The 21,409-nt window shown below is 51.4% G+C and overlaps 1 protein-coding gene across 4 annotated transcripts in view; it reads left to right on the top strand.

Annotated features, from left to right (window-relative positions):
• Unk (unk zinc finger) overlaps positions 1–21,409 on the top strand; it is a 34,479-nt gene that overhangs the window by 10,317 nt on the left and 2,753 nt on the right. The window contains exons 2-15 of one of the 4 annotated variants that reach the window (XM_048365921.1): positions 7,336–7,545; positions 8,388–8,564; positions 8,698–8,828; positions 9,315–9,450; positions 10,007–10,124; positions 10,986–11,070; positions 13,784–13,926; positions 14,261–14,461; positions 14,912–14,977; positions 15,415–15,589; positions 17,559–17,660; positions 17,789–17,977; positions 20,325–20,506; positions 21,044–21,301. In XM_048365921.1, the coding sequence (XP_048221878.1) occupies positions 7,336–7,545; positions 8,388–8,564; positions 8,698–8,828; positions 9,315–9,450; positions 10,007–10,124; positions 10,986–11,070; positions 13,784–13,926; positions 14,261–14,461; positions 14,912–14,977; positions 15,415–15,589; positions 17,559–17,660; positions 17,789–17,977; positions 20,325–20,506; positions 21,044–21,301 (2,173 nt within the window). The other 3 variants (XM_048365922.1, XM_048365923.1, XM_048365924.1) reach the window with 3 other exon arrangements.

Raw genomic sequence — 21,409 nt, forward strand, 5'->3', positions numbered from 1 at the left:
AGTCAGGCACCAGTGGCTCAGGCCTATAAGCCTAGCTACTCAGGAGGCTGAGATCTGAGGATCACGGTTTGAAGCCAGCTTGGACAGGAAGTGTGAGACTCTTCTATAAACTACTAAAGCCACGGAAGTAGAGTTGTGGCTTGAATGGTAGAGGGCTAGCTCTGAGCAAAACAAGCTCAGAGAGAGTATCCAGCCCTAGGACACATGCACGCGTGTGCACGCGCACACACACACGTACACACATGGGGCTTAGAATGTGGCTTAGTGGTAGAGTGCTTGCCTAGCATGCATGAAGCCCTCGGTTTGATTCCTCAGTACCATAAACAGAAAAATTATTGAGCAAAAGAAGCTCAAGAACAGTGCCAAGGCCCTGAGTTCTAGCCCCAGGTCTGGCAAAAAAAAATGAGACCCTGCTACCATAGAAAGTTCTGTAACCTTTAGTTCAACACGGGAAAGCCTGTGGTTTGCATAAGAGCTCAGTACTCTTGCAGCCTTCCCAGTGGCTTTGTCTGCTTATCTATTTTAGGTGAATATTCCCATGTTGAGTCTGTGGCCTTGACTCCAGTATTGTTGACAGTTGTACTTTGACTCTTAACTTAAAGCCATTATAAGAGACAAGCAAATATCCCCTTAATACTTTATGAAATGAATTGGGGTCACTTCTTAGAGTGAGTGGAGGTGGCAGAGAAAGTTGCTGTCCTAAAAGGCACAGGCCATGTGTTTTAGGCACTTAAGATAATGTTAATATGTTCTAATAGTCAAAACAAACTTCATAGTTCTCTGTGAAAATCCTTCAACTTTCACCCCTCTTTTCTTTGCCAGTGTGTAGAATTTGACAGCACTCTCAGGAGCTGAGGAGATGGTGAAGATGGAAGTTGTCTAGCAGCTTTAACAAATGTCCTAGCATTCTCTATGAGGTGACCCTTTTTCCTGTTGGTGGCTCAGTTTACTCAGCAGATAAAGATGCTAGGGCCTGTGACAGTATCATCATGTCTTAGATGAGTTTATTGGAATGTTTCCTCCCTTTCATTATCGTTTTTTATCACAGCTGCCTTTTCATGGTCAGAAATTGACTCATTTGTTTCTTGTTAGTATTTGAAATGCCATATGGCCACTATCAGTGGTAACAAAATGATCACAAAATGACTGATCACGAGGAGGAGGAGGAAGGCTCAAGGCCCCTCTTCCTGTGAAATTACAGCCTATCTGTAGAACTGTCCCACTGAAGAGAGAGAGTTATGTTCTGGAAAGATAAGTTAACACCTCCTTTAGCATGGTGTTTTATTATTACCTAAAACTAGTTAATAGTTTTTTTTTTTTTTTTTTTTTGGCCAGTCCTGGGGCTTGGACTCTGGGCCTGAGCACTGTCCCTGGCTTCTTTTTGCTCAAGGCTAGCACTCTGCCACTTGAGCTACAGCACCACTTCTGGCCATTTTCTGTATATGTGGTGCTGGGGAATCGAACCCAGGGCCTCATGTATATGAGGCAGGCACTCTTGCCACTAGGCCATATCCCCAGCCCTAGTTAATAGTTTTTAGATCTGTTTTTACTAATTTTGGTAAGAATATTTCAAATATCTATATTACTTAAGTGGTGTTAACCTTTTGTTATTGTTTCGACACAGTGACTTTCTGTGTAGGCCAGCCTTGAACTTGTGATGTTCCTACTTTAGTCTCCCTAATGCTAGGGTTAGAGTTATGCCCCACCATTCCTGACTTTCTTTTTTTTTTCTTTTTTGGTGCCAGTCCTGGGAGCCTGGGCACTGTTCCTGAGCTACTTTTGCTCAAGGTTAGTACTCTGCCACTTGAGCCACAGCTCCATTTCTGGCTTTTTAGCAATTTATTGGGGATAAGTGTCATAAACTTTCCTGCCCAGGCTGGCTTCCAATTGTGATCCTCAGATCTCAGCCTCCTGAAGAGCTAGGATTGTAGGCATTAGCCACCATCACCCAACCATCCTCCCTCCCTCCCTCCCTCCGTAACAGGTTTCTTAATTGACAAGAAACCTGAGTTGCTTCTCCATATTTTCTGCATTAGTGAAGAGATGCTATGTACCTGGGCTATCCCATCTGAGATACTTTTTGCTTTTCCTTAAGCACATGTCTTGAGAACCTGCTATGGATCAGTTGTGGATATTTTTCTGTGTGCTGGTATTGGAACTTGAATTCTGGGCCTGAGCTCTGTCCCTGACTTCTTTTTGCTCAAGGCTAGCACTCTGCCACTTGAGCCACAGTGCCACTCTGGCTTTTTCTATATATGTGGTGCTGAGGAATCGAACCCAGGGCTTCATGTACAGTATGAGGTGAGCCCTTTGCCACTAGGCCACATTCCCAGCCCCTGTCCCTTAGCTTTTCACTCATGGCTGGTAGCTTCCCACTTGAGCCACACCTCCACTCTTGATTTTTTGCCGGTTAATTGGAGATAAGAATCTCATGGACTTTGCTTTCTGCACTGGCTTCAAATTATGCTCCTCAGATCTCCGTCTCCTGAGTAGTTAGGATTACAGGTATGAGACACCTGTGCCCGGCTTGTGAATCAGTTCTGTGTAGGGTTACAAATAAGGACATCAGTGCTTACAGAGTAGTCAAGTGTGATGGGGCCAGATGAGCTATGTTTACCCAGTGTCGTAGGTGCTAAGAAAGGAGCTGGGCTGACATCTCTGGGCAGGCAGGGTTGAGGAACTCTTGAGGAGGGGGAGCCAGAGGATGATCAGCTTGGGACAGCATAATTAAAAGTGTTGGAGAACCTCTCAGAGTTGAGGTTGACAGGTTATAGCCTACATAGCAGACCCAGCCTACTGCCTGTTTTTCTGTGGTTCATGAACTGAGAATGTTTTCTAGTGAGTATTCAGCAAGGACTATTTTATGACCTGGAATTATATAAACTTCAACGAGTCCATGAATAAAGCTTTAGTTCTCATCTAGGCTGAGCACTGCCAGCACAGGTTAGCGGCCGTGGAAAACACGAGCGGCCATCTCGTGGCATGGCTCAGCCTTGCCTCCCGTGCTGCGTACGTGAACATTCCAAAACATTTTAGTTGTCCTGTGCTTTTGCTGTACTGCTGCAGAAGCAGATGCAGTCTAGTTCTGCCAGGCTTGGTTCACCTGGCTGCCCAGCCCAAGGTTCCCTCTCAGCAAGATGCCCTGGCCTCACCTCCCTTATTGGAAGATAATTTGCAAAAAGACAGACAATGAACTGGGCACCAGTGGCTTACTCCTGTTACCCTAGCTACTCAGGAGGATGAGAACTGGAGAATAATGGTTTGAAGCCAGCCTGGGCAGAAAAGTCTTTGCTCAAGGCTATCACTCTACCACTTGAGCCACAGCCCCACTTCAGGCTTTTTCTCTGTATGTGGTGTTGAGGAATCTAACCCAGGGCTTCATGCGTGCTAGGCAAGCACTCTACCACTAGGCCACATTCCCAGCCTCTGCAAGTCTATCTTCAAAAATGCTGGATTGGAGGCATGGCTCAAGTGGTAGAACAGTAGCTGTGGGTTGCAGTTTGAAATCATCCCACCTAGGCAGTTAAGTCTGAGGCTCTTATCTCTAATAAACTAATCAGAAAAAGCAGGAAATGTCACTGTGGCTCAAGTGGTAGAGCACTAGCCTTGAGCACAAAGAGGCTCAGGAACAGCACCCAGGCCCTGCGTTCAAGCCCCATCACCAACCAAATCTATCCCCCCAAACCAGAAGTGGAGCTATGCTCAAGTGGTGATTGCTAATCTTGAGCAGAAAAACTCAAGGGTAGAGTGCAGGCCCTGAGTTCAAGCCCTAGGACCAGCATTTTTAAAAAGTAAGGGAAAGAAAAGTTAAAAAGTAAAGTTTTAGAAAACGAAAAAAACAAAAAACACTGACAACAGGTGATGAGACTGAGGTTAATTTTGCCTTTTTTTCTCCATTTTCCAAAGTTGCTTTTGTAAGTTGGGCATGTTACTTTTTGGCCACAGCACCACTTCTAGCTTTTTCTGTCTAGTTTATTGGAGATAAAGAGTGTCATGGACTTTTCTTCCCAGACTGGCTTTGAATCTTGATCCTCAGATCTCAGCCTCGTGAGTAGCTAGGATTGCAGATGTAAGCCACTGGCACCCAGCTTGAATGGTTTCTTTCCTTTTTTTTTTTTTTGCCAGTCCTGGGCCTTGGACTCAGGGCCTGAGCACTGTCCCTGGCTTCTTCCCGCTCAAGGCTAGCACTCTGCCACCTGAGCCATAGCGCCCCTTCTGGCCATTTTCCATATATGTGGTGCTGGGGAATCGAACCCAGAGCTTCATGTGTAGGAGGCAAGCACTAGGCCATTTTCCCAGCCCCCTGAATGATTTCTTGACATACTCTGTCCATGTAGGTTATAGAAGCCTCTTCATTTGAAACTGGTCTGTATCTTGGCTTTTGTCCTTGAGTCTGGGAAGTCGGAACTTGAAAGTTTAGTTTTGTGGCCTACCCCCTCTATCAAATCATGGAAGTGAAGGGCAAAGGAGACTGAAGAGTCTTCCTCTATGCTTAGACTCCAGGGCTTCCTGGGTTTCTGAAGAGCTGATTACAGAGTAGCTAGCTCTCAGGGTTCATTTCAGTGCATGAAAAGTAGACAAGAGTAATTTCTAACTGGTTTCTTCTGATTTTGGAAACCTTTGCTAGCAGGAGGGAAAATGGGAAGTCCAACGAGTGCTTTGCTCCTAGATGATGGATGCTACAATTCAATTAATGACAAGCAATAGGTATAAGTTTTCTCTCATCCAACTATATTGTAGATTGAAAGTGGGCTTATTTAACTTGCTGGGGTTTAGTCCCTTTTCTCATAGGGTCTTTTCTGCAGTAGCCCAGGTAAACTGAGTTACCTGGTCTTCAGTCTGTCTCACAAGAGTAGAATCTTCTTTTGGTGCTCTGCCCAATGGCGACATCATGAGTCTATTGGTGTTGTCTTTGACATTTTTTTCCTTGATGCAGTTGTTCACTAAAAACTTGGTTGCTAAACCTTGTCTCATTCAATGCACTGTAATGCGTTCTCACAATTAATTCAGTGTTTTCTTTGTTTATTCTCTGAGGCCTAACAACACAGGACTTGATTACCTGCATGTAGCAGGGCATATTCTATCCAACTAGACAAACAAGGAGACAGGAAGTAGGAGAGCATCAGATTCTAGGGAACCTTCCAGACTTCTGCCCCATGCCTGGGAATAAGTATCTGGACCCAGATGAAATCTCTGAAGTGTTCCTCCTGCACCTACCTCTTCCTCCTTTCCCTGTCCCAGATCTGTTACCACTCCACTTGTATCCCATGCAGACATCTGGAGCTCCTGGAACCAGACAGTCTGTTATTTCCTTTATCTGAAACAGCCTTTCCTAAAAGCTTTATTTTTTAAATTTCTTTGTGTGTCTCTGGGCTGTTTTGCTCAAGGGTAGTGCTCTACCACTTGAGCCACAGCTCTAATTCCAACTGTTTTGGTGCTTCATTAGAGATGAGTCTAACAGACTTCTGCCCACAATGGCTTTGAGTTACAATCCTCAAATCATAGGTCAGGTGTGTACCACGGGTGCTAGTTTAAATTTACTTTAGACTTTCTCCCACCAAAATCTATACTAGCACCTCTCTTCCACTAGCACCCCTCATTTCCTCACATCCTTTTTTTCCCCTAGTGTGAGTTAAAGATCCTGTTAGTTCCCAAGGCACCCTGAACAAACCCTTGTCAGAGCTCTTTACTTACTTGATCGATTCATGAGCTTTTTACCTGTGTCTCATATGAAGATACCAGCAAGAAAGGATTTATGTCTTCATTGCTGCATGCTATATATATGTAAGTGCTCAATAAATGTGTTGAAGAAAGAGTGGGGGGCTGGGAATGTGTCTTAGTGATAGAGTGCTTGCCTGGCATGCAGGAAGCCCTCGGTTTGATTCCTTAGTACCACAGAAAAGGCCTGAAGTGGCGCTGTGGCTCAAGTGGTAGAGTGCTAGCCTTGAGCACAGAGAGGCTCTCAGGGTCAGAATCCAGGCTCTGAGTTCAAGCTCCAGGACCAGGGGAAAAAAAAAAAAAAAAAGAAGGTGGGGTTTTGTTTGGAGATTTGCTTTACTGCTCTGTTCCTTAGCTCCCTGTTCGTGGTCAGGAGCACCTACCTACCCCTATCATGGACATAGTTACCTCTCCATACTTGAAGGCTGGGAAAATTCCTTACTGCTTTTTTTCTAATACTGGGGCTTGAACTCAAGTCTATATGCTTTTCCACTCGAGGCTGTATTTACACAGCCTTTGAGCCTCTACAGTGCAAAGGCCCCTTAAAACCATTGGTCACTTATATTGTTAGGCTTGAGAGAATAAAGCTAACCAGACTGACTTCCCATGCCCTGGCAGTGCTCCTGCAATCTAGAACCCTAACTTGAGCATAGGTAATAGAAAAGAAAACCCCGGTAGGTGCTGTGGATCTGGGGTCCTCCATTGGGCGGAGGTGGAGTGTGAAGATATTTGTGTGCAACATGCAGGGCAAAAGAGATTAATGGTAAGCCGGGCTCTGGTGGCTCACACGTGTAATCCTAGGTACTCAGGAAGCTGAGATCTGAGGATCGAGCAGTTCAAAGCCAGCCCGGGCAGGAAAGTCCGTGAGACTCTTTCAACTAACCATCAAAAAACCAGAAGTGGCACTGTGGCTCAGAGTGGTAGTGTGAGACCTGGGAAGCCAGCCTCTGGCTGCTTTGATGGCTGGCTGTTGCTCAGCTTACCTATGACTCAAGGACAGCACCTAGGCTCTGAGTCTAAGCCTCACAAATAGTCCTGTGTGAAGTGACTGGGGACAGAACAGGCTGTGGACGGTGCTCCAATGCCTGCCCAGATAGTGCTGGCAGGTGTCTCTGGAACAGTAATCAGGAGTCAGGAGTCCAGGAGGATACCTGGTGACCTGGGCTTTCTGCTACAGAGCAGACCTCCCCTAAAGTGCCTGTGTGCACGCTTCTTCCCGCAGCCCACAGTAGTAGCCCTGTTTACGGTATGCAGGAGGCCTCCTTAAGCCAGCAGGTGGATGTGGGCAGCAGAGAGCCTCGGAAAACATAGGAGGGGCTGCTTTTGCTCTCATGTATAGCCTTATCCTGTGATTAGTGGCTTGGCCTTGGAAACCTCAGGGAGGGCTCAGGCAGGCTGCTGAAGACCACAGCTGGCCCCCAGACAAACAACAGACTGACTGCTCAGGGCCCTTGGAGTCTACCTATGAATGCTAAGGTCCGACATTAGCCCTGGGCCTCTCATGGAATTGGCACCCCAAATAGGGCCCTTAGGCAACTTGGTGGCAAACTTGTTGCCACCAAGGCAGCAAGGAGTTTCACTTTCTGCTCCTGGCCTGCCCACACGGGCTCTCTGCAGGTACCTGAAGGAGTTTCGCACAGAGCAGTGCCCACTCTTCGTGCAACACAAATGTACACAGCATCGACCCTACACTTGCTTCCACTGGCACTTCGTGAATCAGCGCCGCCGCCGGTCTATCCGCCGTCGAGACGGCACCTTCAACTATAGCCCCGACGTCTACTGCACCAAATACGACGAGGCCACAGGCCTCTGCCCGGAAGGCGACGAGTAAGTGCCCGCCTGCCCTCACAGGTGTCCCAGGAATCCTTGGTCAAGCCCTGGGAAACCAACCTGTGGCTGCTTTGAGGACTAGCTATAGCCCAGTTCACCTATGACAAATCCTCCCCCCCACCCCCACCCACCCCCACAAGGATATAGCAAGAAGGTAGATTTTCTTCTGCTAAACCCACAACCAACAACTGAGCCCAAGTGGCCCTAAGCCTTCTTTGATCCTCCACAACACATCAGGGGCCCTCTTCCTATCCTACCACCATCTGCCACACAATCTCAATGTGAAAGTTTAGACAGAACTTCAGTACTTCCTGTTTGCTGACCCTAATGTTTTTCCGGTAATCTCTGTGGAGACACGGGGTACTACATAATGACGAACATGAGGTAGCAAGGCTGGGAACGTCCCTAAGGATAAAGTGGCCAGCTGGTCGTTGGATTCAACTTTGCAGAAGGGTGATTGCTACTGAGGGACCTCTCAGAGGTTTTGCTTACCACCCCAACCCTGTCCCTGGGCCCTGTGACGCACTCAGGGCATGAGGAGCTGTGCCAATTTTCAGAGGGGTTGATTGCTTCTCCCAAACCAGGTGTCCATCCCACCCAGCATGCCTCCCCTTGAGCATCTTCAGGCCACATGGAAGTCCCATGCTCCCCAGGCTCTTCAGGTCTCAGCACTCTGGCAGAGAACCATGGGGGGTCAGGAGGGCACAGTGCTGCCTTCCTCCCTGTGGATTACCACTGCAGGTTATGGTGACAGCCCTTCGGCAGAGAAGGCTGCGGTCGAGGAGGAGAGCCTGAGCCATAGGAGACAAAGTTGAATGTCCTCCACTGCTGTGTTGTAGGTGCCCATTCCTGCACAGGACCACAGGGGACACTGAGCGCAGGTACCACCTTCGTTACTACAAAACTGGAATCTGCATTCACGAAACGGACTCAAAAGGCAACTGTACGAAGAACGGCCTGCACTGTGCTTTTGCTCACGGGCCCCATGACCTCCGCTCCCCTGTCTACGACATCAGGTGGGTTGGTGTTGAGCTCCGCTCTGGGGCAAGGGCCTGGGGCTGCTGCGGCTAACCACAAAGAGGAGATAAAGCTGTTTCCCACTGTCTGATGCCTCGTCCCTACCCAGTCTGTCTTTTCCTCTCCTCCTAGGGAGCTCCAGGCCATGGAAGCCTTGCAGAATGGCCAGACTACAGTAGAGGGCAGCATAGAAGGCCAGTCAGCTGGAGCTGCGAGCCACGCCATGATAGAAAAAATCCTCAGTGAGGAGCCTCGGTGGCAAGGTACAGGAGGAACATGAGTGGCCATGCCCCCTAGCCAGACATCTGCCCTCTTTCCTTCCCTACCATAACTGCCCTAAAGACTTGGCTCACAACCACCTGCCGCCTCCTCCAACTGCCACCAGCTCTGCAGGGCCGCTCCCACCCCACCTTACCCATCATTCTAAAGGCACTGGTAGGAATCTTCCCAGATACAGTGCTCCAAGATCCCTCCAGCCTTCCGCATGTGCACCATTACGCTTGTGTTCTCCACTCATGGGATGACCTCTGGCTCTGTAAGCTATGAGTATCTGATGAAGGACAGCACCCTGCTTAGTTGACTAGGCTCTAACCATGGCTTTGGCCTGCACAGCCTGCCCATGGCCTGTGACTAGGTAGCCAGGATCCCTTCCCGGTAGCTTCTCCTTGCCTTCCCTCTACTCTACTCCTGTGGTTCTTGGGGTGCTCCAGCTCCACGCCCTGACCCCTGCCCTCTGGCCCCCTGTGCAGAGACCGCTTATGTGCTGGGCAACTATAAGACGGAGCCGTGCAAGAAGCCCCCGCGGCTGTGCCGCCAGGGCTATGCCTGTCCCTACTACCACAACAGCAAGGACCGGCGGCGGAGCCCCCGGAAGCACAAATACAGGTCCTTTGGCCCCAGGAGGCCAGCTATGGGAGGGAGGAGTGGCAGGGAAGGGATCATGGCTGAGGCTGCTGTCATCATGGCTCTTGGGGGTGGGGAGGTAAACCCTGGGGATTCTAGGTCAAAGCCAGGTATAAAGGGAGGGACTAGAAAGGATGGCTGAATGGTGGGAGCCTGGACCAAGTCTTGCATGAATGAGGACCCTGATCAGACAGTCTCTGAGGCCCTCTAGTTCTGCTCCTATAGGGCGTATGCAGAGCAGGGCCAGGTCACAGTGCAAGTGTGGTGGGGCTGTGGCCTGCCTGACTTGGGCTGGCATGGACTTGATGCCTAGCTGAGGGAGCAAAGCAGTGTCCTCCTTGGTGACATTGGCCCAGAGGAACCGCCCAGCTTCTGACACTAGTGAGACCCTCACTCTGCAGCTGGCCTTTTCCATTTCTCACTTGCCCCTGTGAGGCAGGGAGACCAGAGAAGATCCCTGAGCAGAGAGGCAGGTGGTGCCCTACAGGTCCCAGTCTTACCCTCCCTCCCTGTGTCTGACCCCCTCTCATTGGACTAGGTCGTCTCCATGTCCTAATGTCAAACACGGGGATGAGTGGGGAGATCCCGGCAAGTGTGAGAATGGAGATGCCTGCCAGTATTGCCACACCCGCACCGAGCAGCAATTCCACCCGGAGGTGGGTCCTAACAGGCGGGGCTGGGGCCCTTTGTGGGTCCCTTTAGGAAGCAAGGAGGAGAAGGGGAAGCGTTGGCACCAGCCTGGAAGAGGGATTTGCAGGCTCCACCTGGCGGAGCCTGTATTCCTTCATATGCAGCTCCTTTTAGTTCTTTTTGTTCCAGTTTGTTCCTCAGGCCTCGTGGCAGGGAAGGCATGGGCAGAGCATGGGGGCACTGAGCATGAACAGCATAGAGCCATTCTAGGCTTTGCACCACTCCTCAGGCTGTCTATTATGTAAGAAATAAAAAAGATCCTTCCAGACATCCTGTCAGAGGTCAGAGCCTAGGGGACCACAGCCCACTGAGGCCACGTCCGTGCTGTCACTGCCTTTGGTTCCACGGAAGCCAGGACAGAGAGGATCAAACCTCATGTGGGTGCAGTCAGCAGAGCAGCAAGTGAGAACCAGTTCAGATCCCTACTGCAGGTGTCCTGGCAGGGACTGTGGCTGTTGCTACCTGAGATCTTGGCTGACTTAATGCCCAGACAGCATGCTCAGAGGCATAGCCCTGGCCAAAGGAACTGATCCTTTTGTGAGAGGTGGTTGCGCTGATAATCTCAGAAGGAAGGGGCATCAGTGGCAGTGGGCTGCCTGGGGAGTTTGGCAGGAAGAAGCTGGACATAATGGTATGCACCTGTAATCCCAGTACTTGCAAGGTTGAAGAATGAGGATTGCAGTTTGAGTCCAGCCTGAAATAAGGGAGAGACTTGGAGTGGAACGGAAGGGGAGGGATGCTAAGCTAGCTCGCTCTCATTGATGGAAGGGGAGCCTGCCTGTCATTCTCACAAAGCCTGACTAGTCCACTCTGCTCTGCCCCTCCAGATTTATAAATCCACCAAGTGCAACGACATGCAGCAGTCAGGCAGCTGTCCCCGAGGACCTTTCTGCGCCTTTGCCCACGTAGAACGTATGTTGTTCCTATTGTCCTGCTTGGGGGGGGGGTCCTTTTCTTCCCCTCCCCTAACTCTCTGCTGAGGCTCAGGTAGGGGAGTGGCCCCTGGCATGCCCATACAGCATTCCCTGTCTGCCTACAGCAGGCCTTGCCCACTTGAGTGTCATTTTCTTTTCCTTTGCAACTGGCCTCAAAGCTCTGAAACTTCCAAGGCCATGAAGTAGAGCTTACAGGGACTGTATCCCTGGTCAGGCACTCACCGTCCTAAGATGTGGCACCCGCCTCCCATAGGGAACATGGCAGACACCTCCAGCTATCCATGCCACCCATGACAGACATCCCTAATGGAACACAGAGAGAGGTCTTCCCTACTGAGCCTTACTCAGGTCTAACAGCAGGGCTATGCAATCAAAATATGTGTCCCCTATAAGTTCCCTTTCCACATGTGTCATTTTCAAGATTTTGGCAATATACCGGAAAAAAGTGAAAGAAATAGGTTAAATGAATTTTAACAACTTTTTTTCCCTTTTTTGTTTTGTTTTGTTTTGTTTTTTTGCCAGTCCTGGGGCTTGGACTCCCGGCCTGAGCACGGTCCCTGGCTTCTTTTTGCTCCAGGCTAGCACTCTACCTCTTGAGCCACAGCGCCACTTCTGGCCTTTTCTATTTATGTGGTGTTGAGGAATCCAACCCAGGGCTTCACGCATGCTAGGCAAGCACTCTACTGCTAAGCCACATTCCCGGCCCACTGACAACTTTTTTTCTTTTCTTTTTTTGTGATGATTTGGGGCTTGAACTCAGGGCCCAGGTGTTAACCCTGAGCTTTTTCTCATAAGGTTAGCGCTCTACCATTTGAGCCATAGCTGCACTTCCTGCTTTTTTGCTGATAACTGGAGATAAGAGTCTCGTGAACTTTCTTATCTAGGCTGGCTTTGAACCACAGTCCTCAGTTTTAGCTAGGACGACAGGTGTGAGCCCTTGACACTCAACGTATTTTTATTTAGCTCAATATAAAACAGTCCCATTTCAGTAAGTAATCAATATTAAATTTATGAGAACACTTTGCTTTTTGTGTATGTACTGTCTTGGATATCTGATGTGTATTTTGATGCCCATGCCATGTTTCAGTCGAGATAAGCCTGTTTGGAGCGCTCAGTGGTTGCGAGTGTCCGTGACTTCTGTGTGGGGTCAGCGCAGGTCTAGGTGCCCAGTGTTACCTGTCAGGTCCCCCCCTCCACCAGTGCAGTGGCAGCTGGCATTGACCCCAGTGTCCTTGCACCACAGATCACTGCTCCGATTCTTTTGTGTTTGTGTGTTTCAATTTTTTTTTTTTGTTAACATGATATATGGGGGGGGGGGTAGAGTTACATACTTAAGGTAATGCATACATTTCTTGTCACACTTGTTACCCCCTTCCTCATTTTTCTCCCACCTTCCCTTCCCCAGCTGTGCCTCCCCCCCCCCCGCTTCCATCACTTTTTTTAACCTTCCCAATGAAGGAGATCATCATTCTAGTCTACAATGCCTATGAACTCTATGAACATTAACAATAAAACAACTTCTTCCAGGTCAGGTGATATGTACATTTCTTTCCTTTGCCTTCTGTTCCCTCGTTTTCTCTCATTTCTGCCCTTGAGTTGCTTAGTTCGCTTTCATCAATGTCCATTGCAGTTGTTGGGCCCCCTCGACTGTATTTTTGTTTCACTTGCTTTGCACTCATTCTGTGCCCTCCTCCCAGATGTGCACCATAAGTGAGGTAAAGAATATAGGGCCCTGTACATACTATAGGACTAATTAAGAAGAGATCCTTTGCTTCCTAACACCCACCTATCAGGGAGACCATGTGCTGTTTGTCTCTGTTCTTGGCTTGTCTCACTCAACATGATTTGTTCTAGTTTTGTCCATTTTCCTACGAATACTGCTCCAATTCGTGGCCTCTTTCATGCTTGGCCCTGTCTCTGAGATTGAAGTGAAAAATAAGAGGTGACCCTGGGAAGGAGAATCGTGAGGGGCATAAAGATAATGCCCAGCATGGGCACCACCAATTAAGACAGCGGAGAATGGTCCTAGCTAGTTCAAGCTAGGGAGTCACCCTGTGTGTTCAGATCCTACCTCTTCTGTCTTCTAGATTGTAGACAACTTAGGAGACTTCAGTTTCTCTTTCTATAAAAGAAGATGGTGATATTAACCTTTATTATATTTTTTCACTGGGGAGATTGACAGCTTTTATTTGTTGTTTTGTTTTGGGTGCTGGTACTGGGGCCTGAGTTCAGGGCCTCAACTCCCAGCCTGAGGTGTGGACAGTTGAATACAAAGTGCTGGCATCACACCTGACATGTAGTAAAAGGAGGACACATCTGTAGAAATAAAAATAAAGCCAGGTGCTGGTGTCTCACGCCTATAATCCTAGCTACTCAGGAGGCTGAGACTTGAGGATCATGATTCAAAGCCAGCTCAGACAGGGTAATCTCCAGTTAACCACCAGAAAACCAGAAGTGACACTGTGGCTCAAAGTGGTAGAGCACTAGCCTTGAGAGGAAACACTCTGGGCAGCCTCCAGGCACTGAGTTCAAACCCTATAATGGATGAAAAAAAAGAAATAAAAATTAGCGTGGAGTGGTGCTAATTAAGTGTAGGGGGTTGAATCGTCTCCTTTGGATGATACACAAGAGCATTTTTGGAGGAACCAAGATGGCTTGAAAACCTGCTGATCCCTGTCCCCTTCTTGCAGAACCACCCCTAAGTGATGACCTACAGCCTTCCTCAGCTATATCCAGCCCCACCCAGCCGGCTCCTGTCTTGTACATGCCATCTGCCGCTGGAGACTCGGTGCCTGTGAGCCCCTCCAGCCCACATGCTCCCGACCTCAACACCGTACGTTCCCGTCCTAGGGCATGGGTGGGTGCCGGGCCTGCCTAGGAAGGACCACTCATCCTGTGCTTGGGGAGGAAGCCCTAGTATCGGCGCTAGCACTAAGGGGGATCTGCCTTTACTTTCCCCAAGAGTCTCTCTCAAAGTAGGGGTGCTTCTTCAGAGCCTGTGGTGATCTGCAAGGGCAGCCTAGGACAAAGTCTTGTGCCACCACTCCTCAGGGGTCGGGGAACCCTGGATGCTTGTTGCCAGTTAGCAGCACCCCTTTACTGAGACCCCAGCAAATTGCAGGTCCTACCTGTATCATGCCAATTGGTGCACCTGTCTTCTTTTGCAGCTCCTCTGCAGGAATAGTGGCCTGGGCAGCCCATCCCACCTCTGTGGCTCTCCACCAGGCTCTGGCAGGAAAGCCCCGAATCTAGAGGGCCTTGTCTTCCCGGGGGAGTCCAGCCTTGCTCCTGGCAGCTACAAGAAAGCTCCTGGGTTTGAGAGGGAAGATCAGGTGGGAGCCGAGTACCTGAAAAATTTCAAGTGCCAGGTAAGGGATCCCTTGTAAGAGGCAGCAGAGAGGACTTACCCAGAGAGTGTGGCCTTTTCCTGCTTGGGATGAGCTGTGTGGAGGACAGTGCGATCTAGCGATGGGGAGAACACTGGGAGCGGAGGCTGAGCAGTGAATGATGCCACTGCACTCCTCGGCTGAGGGCTTAGGAGGCTATACAGTGTCTCCGGGGTCATAGAGCCAGGCAGTAGAAGAGCAAGCAGCCTTTCCCCTGCCCTGGGATGCCCCAGTGGATAAGGGGGTCTGGGGCAGCAGCAGGAGTCCCTGAAAGCCTGAAAACAATCCTTCTGGACTTAGTTGGGAGAGAGGAGCAGGCTTCACCTTAGGGTGGGGAAGGGCCAGGTAGACTGGACTCGGCTTCCTGCCAGGTAGACTGGACTCAGCTTCCCAGTGCCACATTCACCTCCTGCTCCCTGACTTTCTCCTCAGGCTAAACTAAAACCCCACTCACTAGAACCCAGGAGTCAAGAACAGCCTCTGCTTCAACCCAAACAGGTAGAGTTTTCAACCCCTCCCACGCCCCTTCTGCACCATCAATGGACAGGGTACGCTCCGAGCCCCAGCCAGCTGCAGGGAATGGGACACTATGTTCTCAACAGCTAGAGTAGGACTGAGGCCAGCCTAGACACAGATCCAGAGACCCTGGAGCCCCTCCCACCCAGTCCACCCACCTGTCAGTCAGGAGTGTTTACGGAGCATCTCCAGGCTCATTCTCCCTCTGCTGCACAGCTGCAGGGATGAGTGCCCAGCACATCTCACCTCTTCACCCCCCAGCCTCTCAACAAGGTATGGGGTGCAGCCTACCTGGACCCCGGGTGGCCAGCCACGATCTGGAAGGTGCCCCTTCCCTTAGCCTTCCCAGGCCGGCTCTGCCCTCTGCCATGGTCTCTGCAGGCAGGCCTCCTCATTGCCTCTCCTCACTCTCGTTGCAGGACGTGTTGGGCATCCTTCCTGTGGGCAGCCCTCTGACCTCAAGCATCTCTTCCAGTATCACCTCCAGCCTGGCAGCCACTCCCCCCAGCCCTGCAGGCACCAGCAGTACCCCTGGCATGAATGCAAATGCTCTGCCTTTCTACCCCACCAGCGACACGGTAGAGTCGGTCATAGGTAATTTGGCCAGGTCTGTTTGCAAGCTTGGGCCCGGGCCTGCAGTCAGAGGCATGAGGTTTTTGACAAGACACCTTAGACTTTTGGCTTGGGGGAGTCAAGATGGGCCTACAGAGCCTTTGAGCTAATGGGAAAGTGAGTTCAAAATACAGGGCCAAACCAGGTGCCAGTGGCTCATGCCTGTAATCATAGCTACGTAGACCAAGATCTGAGGATCACAACTTGAAGCCAGCAGGAAAGTGCATGAGACTCTTTATTTCCAGTGTTCAAGCCCTATGACCAGCAAAAAACAAACAAGCAAACCAAAAAAAAAAAAAAACACACAAAAAGGCCAAGCTAGGCACTAGTGACTCAAGCCTGCAATCATAGCCACAGGCTAAGATCTGAGGATCAGAGCTCGAAGCCAGCTTGGGCAGCAAAGTCCATGAGACTCTTTCATTTCCAATTAATCACCAAAAGCCAGAAGTAGAACCTGTGTCTTAAGTGGTAGAACACTAGTCTTAAATGAAAAAGTTAAGGGACAGTGCCCACCCCTTAGTTCAAGACACACACACACACACACACACACACCACACACACACCACACACACACACACACACACACACACACACACACCACACACACACACCACACACGCACCACACCCCGGCCCTGGAGTACTGGCACTTAGAAGTCAGTGTTCCTGGACTATGTGTGTTACCATAATAGATTAGAGTATGCAAGGCCTTGGGGTCAGTCCCCAGCCTCGAGAAGTCACTGTGCCTTTCCTTCATCACTTGTGGTCAACTGCTTTGTGCCAGATCTCTGGCAGGATGAGGTGATGTTTCCTGCCTCCTTCCCAGGGTAGCTCAGCAGAAGACACTGGCATTTGTCAGGAACCTACTGTACACTGACCATGAAGGGCCAGAGTTCAGTCCATGCTTTGAGTTCAGCGTGAGACAGACATCTCAACATCAGGAGACCAGACCTGTGACAGGCAGGAAGCCTGGATCGGGTCCCTTTTATTTTTATTTTTGGTCAGTCCCTAGGGCTTACCATTAAGGCCTGGCCACTGTCTCAGAGCTTCTTTAGCTTCAGCCACAGCGCCACTTCCAGCTTTTTCTGTTTATGTGGTACTCAAGAATTGAACCCAGGGCTTCATGCATGCTAGGTAAGCACTCCACCACTAAGCCACATTCCCATCCCTGGGTCCCTTTTATTTTTGAGAAGGCATCTCATGCTGGCCTCAAGCTAAAGATCCGCCTACCTCAGCCTCCCAAGTAGTTGGGATTATAGCCTGCACCATCATGCTCAGCCTGGATTGTGTTTTCACTTATTTTTGTGATGGTTCTGAGGCCTGAACTCAGGACCCCTGAGCTTTTTTTGCCCAAGAGTAACGCTCTACCACATTGAGCCACACCACCACTTCCAGGAGTCTGGTGGTTAATTGGAGTCTCATGGAGCAGAGGGCTAGAGGCTGCTCACACCTGTCATTCTATCTACTCAGGAGGCTGTGATCTGAGGATCGCAGTTCAAAGCCAACCCAGGGGTAGCAAAGTCTGTGAGACATTTATCTCTAATTAACTACCAGAAAACTGGGAGTGGTGCTGTGGCTCAAATGGTAGAGCGCTAGCCTTGAGCTGAAGAGCTCAGGGACGGACAGCACCCAGACCCAGAGTTCAAACCCGACCAAAAAAAAAAAAAAAAAAATCTCATGGATTCTCCTGCCAGAGCTGGCTTGAGCTACCATCCTCAGATCTCAGCCTCTGAGTAGCAGGACTACAAGCTTGAGCCACCCAGCTTCTAGGTTGTGTTTTGATTCCTCCTGGGGGTATCAAAGAAGACTTCAGAGAAGCGATGATTGGGATGGACTTAGCCAGTGCTGTCAGGGGTCAGTGCGGGCCTCGGAGAGCAGGGGCAGGCGATAACGGGGTCAGGGAGCCTGGGGCATGGCACTTGGGAGGCCCACACCTCAGTCTTTGTCTCTAGAGTCTGCCTTGGATGACCTGGACCTGAATGAGTTTGGAGTGGCTGCCCTAGAGAAGACTTTTGATAACAGCACAGTGCCCCACCCTGGCAGCATCACCATCGGTACTGGGTGATGGGTGGGCAGGGTGGCCTGCAGGGTGCTTCAGGGGCCCCTTGACGTGGGTCCCCTGCTCCATGTGGCTTGCCCTGCCCTGCCCTCAACCAGCGGCCCTCTGGGGCTTCTCTCGCAGGTGGCAGCTTGCTACAAAGCTCTGCACCCGTGAATATCCCTGGCTCCTTGGGCAGTTCAGCCTCCTTCCACTCCGCCTCCCCATCCCCTCCCGTCAGCCTCTCCTCGCATTTCCTGCAGCAGCCCCAGGGCCACCTCAGTCAGTCAGAAAACACATTTTTGGGGACCTCGGCATCACATGGATCTTTAGGTAAGAAGGGAACTGGGACGGGAAGCTGGTACCTTTCAGGAAATGCCTTTGACCACTCTGTCCATGGCACATCACCCAGCCACTCTGAGCCGGGAGCCTCCTGCTGGCCCTACCTGTGTGACCATAATAAGTGGCTTGGTTTCTGTCTTAGCCTCCTGTGTTGTACAGTGTGTGTAGTGGTTGTGAGGTGGGATTGAGATGCTCTGAGGGAAAGGACAGGCCAGTGCGGGAAGGACAAGTGCCAAGGCCTCATCTTCACCGTGGGGTTTTTTGTTTGCTTGTTTTGAGGTTTTTTTTGCCAGTCTTGGGGCTTGAACTCGGGGCCTGAGCACTGTCCCTGGCTTCTTTTTGCTCACGGCTAGCACTCTACCTCTTGAGCCACAGCGCCACTTCCCACCTTTTCTGTGTATGTGGTGCTGAGGAATCACACCCAGGACTTCACGCATGCTAGGCAAGCACTCTACCACTAAACCACATTCCCAACAATTCACTATTATTTTTTCCAGTCAAAACAGTATAAATAAGGGCTAAGCTCAGTGGTGGAGTGTCTGTCCAGCATGCACCAGTCCCTAGGTCTGATGATCCCCAGCACCACAATTTAAAAAAAAAAAAAAACAAAGGGCTGGGGATATGGCCTAGTGGCAAGAGTGCTCGCCTCATATACAGGAGGTCCTAGGTTCAATTCCAGCACCACATATACAGAAAATGGCCAGAAGTGGCGCTGTGGCTCAAGTAGCAGAGTGCTAGCCTTGAGCAAAAACAAGCCAGGGACAGTGCTCAGGCCCTGAGTCCAAACCCAGGACTGGCCAAAAAAACAAAACAAAACAAAACAAAAAAACTTTCCCAGTCATCCAGAGCTTCAAGAAGCTGGTCACACCCACTGGGATGTGACCCAGAGGCCAAGGAGCCCCTAGAACAGGTCCAGCCAGGCTCAGCGTGTCCTTCCTGGTAGGCAGAGACAAAGGGAGGTCCAGATCTAGTCTAGCCCATCAATGGAACAGTGAGACGTAGGCTCTCCGTGTTCTGTGGTTAGAAGTGAAGCATGGAGCCCACAGCTCTGCCACCATAGTCAAGGATGCATTTCTTCAGATGGCTATAAGGGATTTCTCCTGAGGTCAGGATATTCAGTCCCGCACAGTGCATCTCAGTGAACAGCAGCTATCCAGAAACCACCCAGGCGCTAGTCCTCCGGGCAGCTGTAGGGACTGCAAGCCTTTGGTCTTCTCATCTCGTTCTTGGAGATCCACAGCACTTCCCCAGTTTGACAGAGGCTATTCTCTGGCATGGATTGTGTCCAAGGTGCCAGTCTGCTCCTTAATCGTCCTCCAGCTCAGTCATAGGCATGCAACACTGGGTTTTTAAGTGTTACGGGCATTTGGCGGGGGAGGGGGGTGTCTGAAGAGCCAGCTTCTTCCCAGGAGAGAGTAACCACATGGTGTAGGCAGGCAGAGCGCACCATCAGGCTAGTTAGTGTCTGTCAGTGCTGTGGTTTATAGGGTGATCCCTCCTGGGATGGGGAGTTGGGATCATGGACACTACGAAAGAGCACTCCTCTGCTGTTACAGCACTTGTGTTGCTCTGAGGATAGGAGGTCTGAAATCTGGTTCTGGAACATCCTGGCTGGATGAGTGGAAAAGAAGCGCGGAAGTAGTCATTGGAATATAGTATGTGTGGGTAGCAGGCGCATAGAGACGAGCGTGGGAACTTCATAAAGACGGGCTGCCCCGGAGCCGGAGTGCAGGAAGCGCATTGGTTAAGGAAGCAGGTGAGCAGCTGGCAGCTTAAATTACTAGCAAGAACAGGCCTGCCTCCGGAACCAAAAGCCCTTGCTGCTTTTTGCTGTCCTCCTGCTTTTTTGTGTGTGATTCTTGGTAGCACATATAATCTCTCTCTGTAAAACAGGAGGCTCCTGACTCCTCCAGCTTCGGCCTTCCCAGCCCGGGAGGCACTAGCAGGTGGCTTTTCTCTTGCATCTCCTCCAGATCTCGCCAGTCAGGACCCTCCCCAGCCTCACACTTGGCCACAAAGATTGATTGATCCCTGAGCTCTAGCTGAACAGTGAGGTCACTCACGAGCTGTGCTCCCGTGTTGCACATTCTGAGCGCTCGGGTCCCCCCGTCAGGCCAGTGCCGGGAGCCTCCCTCTCTAAACGAGGATCTGAGATTCACAACTCACGTGGCAGCTACTCACTAGTAGGTGGCACCGCAGTTGAGGTCTGACTGGGCCCTGGGCACCCTGGCAGCCCGCTCTCCTCTTCCACGGGGCACAGTTGCTGAGGGTCCCTCAGGCAGGGCTGGCCAGGGCCCCGAGCCCTTCACAGCTGATGTTCCTCCCCTCCCCGGGGCAGGTCTGAACGGGATGAACAGCAGCATCTGGGAGCATTTTGCCTCTGGAAGCTTCTCCCCAGGCACTTCTCCTGCCTTCCTATCAGGGCCAGGGGCTGCTGAGCTGGCCCGGCTTCGGCAAGAGCTAGATGAAGCCAACGGCACCATCAAGCAGTGGGAGGAGTCCTGGAAGCAGGCTAAGCAGGTACTGGGCCCCATGCCCACCTGCTAAGCCCAGCCTGGCGATGCCCAGCCCTAGTCCACCCCACCGAGTGGGCACGGGTGGGGACACGCAGGGGCCTGGAGAACAGAGCAGAAAGCTGAGCTTGCCCTCCCCCCGTGGGAGAGCTGACCTTGCCAGTCGGGACACCGCAGGCCTGGAGTCCCTCGGGAGCTGCTTGTAGGCTAGCCACAGGACCCCCTGCTTCTCCCTGGAAGCCTGGACTCCGGGAGCCCAGGGTACGGCCCAGCTGGCCGCGGTGTGAACCCTGCAAGGTCTCCCGCCATGCTAGGCCCTGCCTCCTCCCGCCCGCAGAGGGAGTCTCCTACAGGTCCTGAAACCTCTCTCCTCTGCAGGCAGCACCAGCCTCCTCCCTGCCCCCTCCCCAGACAGCAGGCCTAGCTTCCCAGCAGCCCCTGCAGCCAGAGTGGCCCACTCGGGCTCCGGGAGATGCTCTCTGGGGGGGCAGAGGGGCAGGAGGAGGGGGCCATCGTGATGAGGCGCTGCGTGTTGGGCCCACAGGCTTGTGATGCCTGGAAGAAGGAGGCGGAAGAGGCTGGTGAGCGGGCCAGCGCGGCCGGCGCCGAGTGCGAGCTGGCCCGGGAGCAGCGGGACGCACTGGAGGTGCAGGTGAAGAAGCTCCAGGAGGAGCTGGAGCGGCTGCACGCGGGTCCCGACCCCCCAGCCCTGCCCGCCTTCCCCGACCTGGAGGCGCTCTCGCTCTCCACCCTCTACTCCCTCCAGAAGCAGCTTCGGGCCCACCTGGAGCAAGTGGACAAGGTCAGCCTCGAGTCAGGGAGCGGAGTCAGGGAGCGGGGGCACAGTGGACAAGGCCAGCCCCGAGTCAGGGAGCGGGGGCACAGTGGACAAGGCCAGCCCCGAGTCAGG

This window comes from Perognathus longimembris, chromosome 17 (assembly GCF_023159225.1).
Source record: "Perognathus longimembris pacificus isolate PPM17 chromosome 17, ASM2315922v1, whole genome shotgun sequence".
NCBI lineage: Eukaryota > Metazoa > Chordata > Mammalia > Rodentia > Heteromyidae > Perognathus > Perognathus longimembris.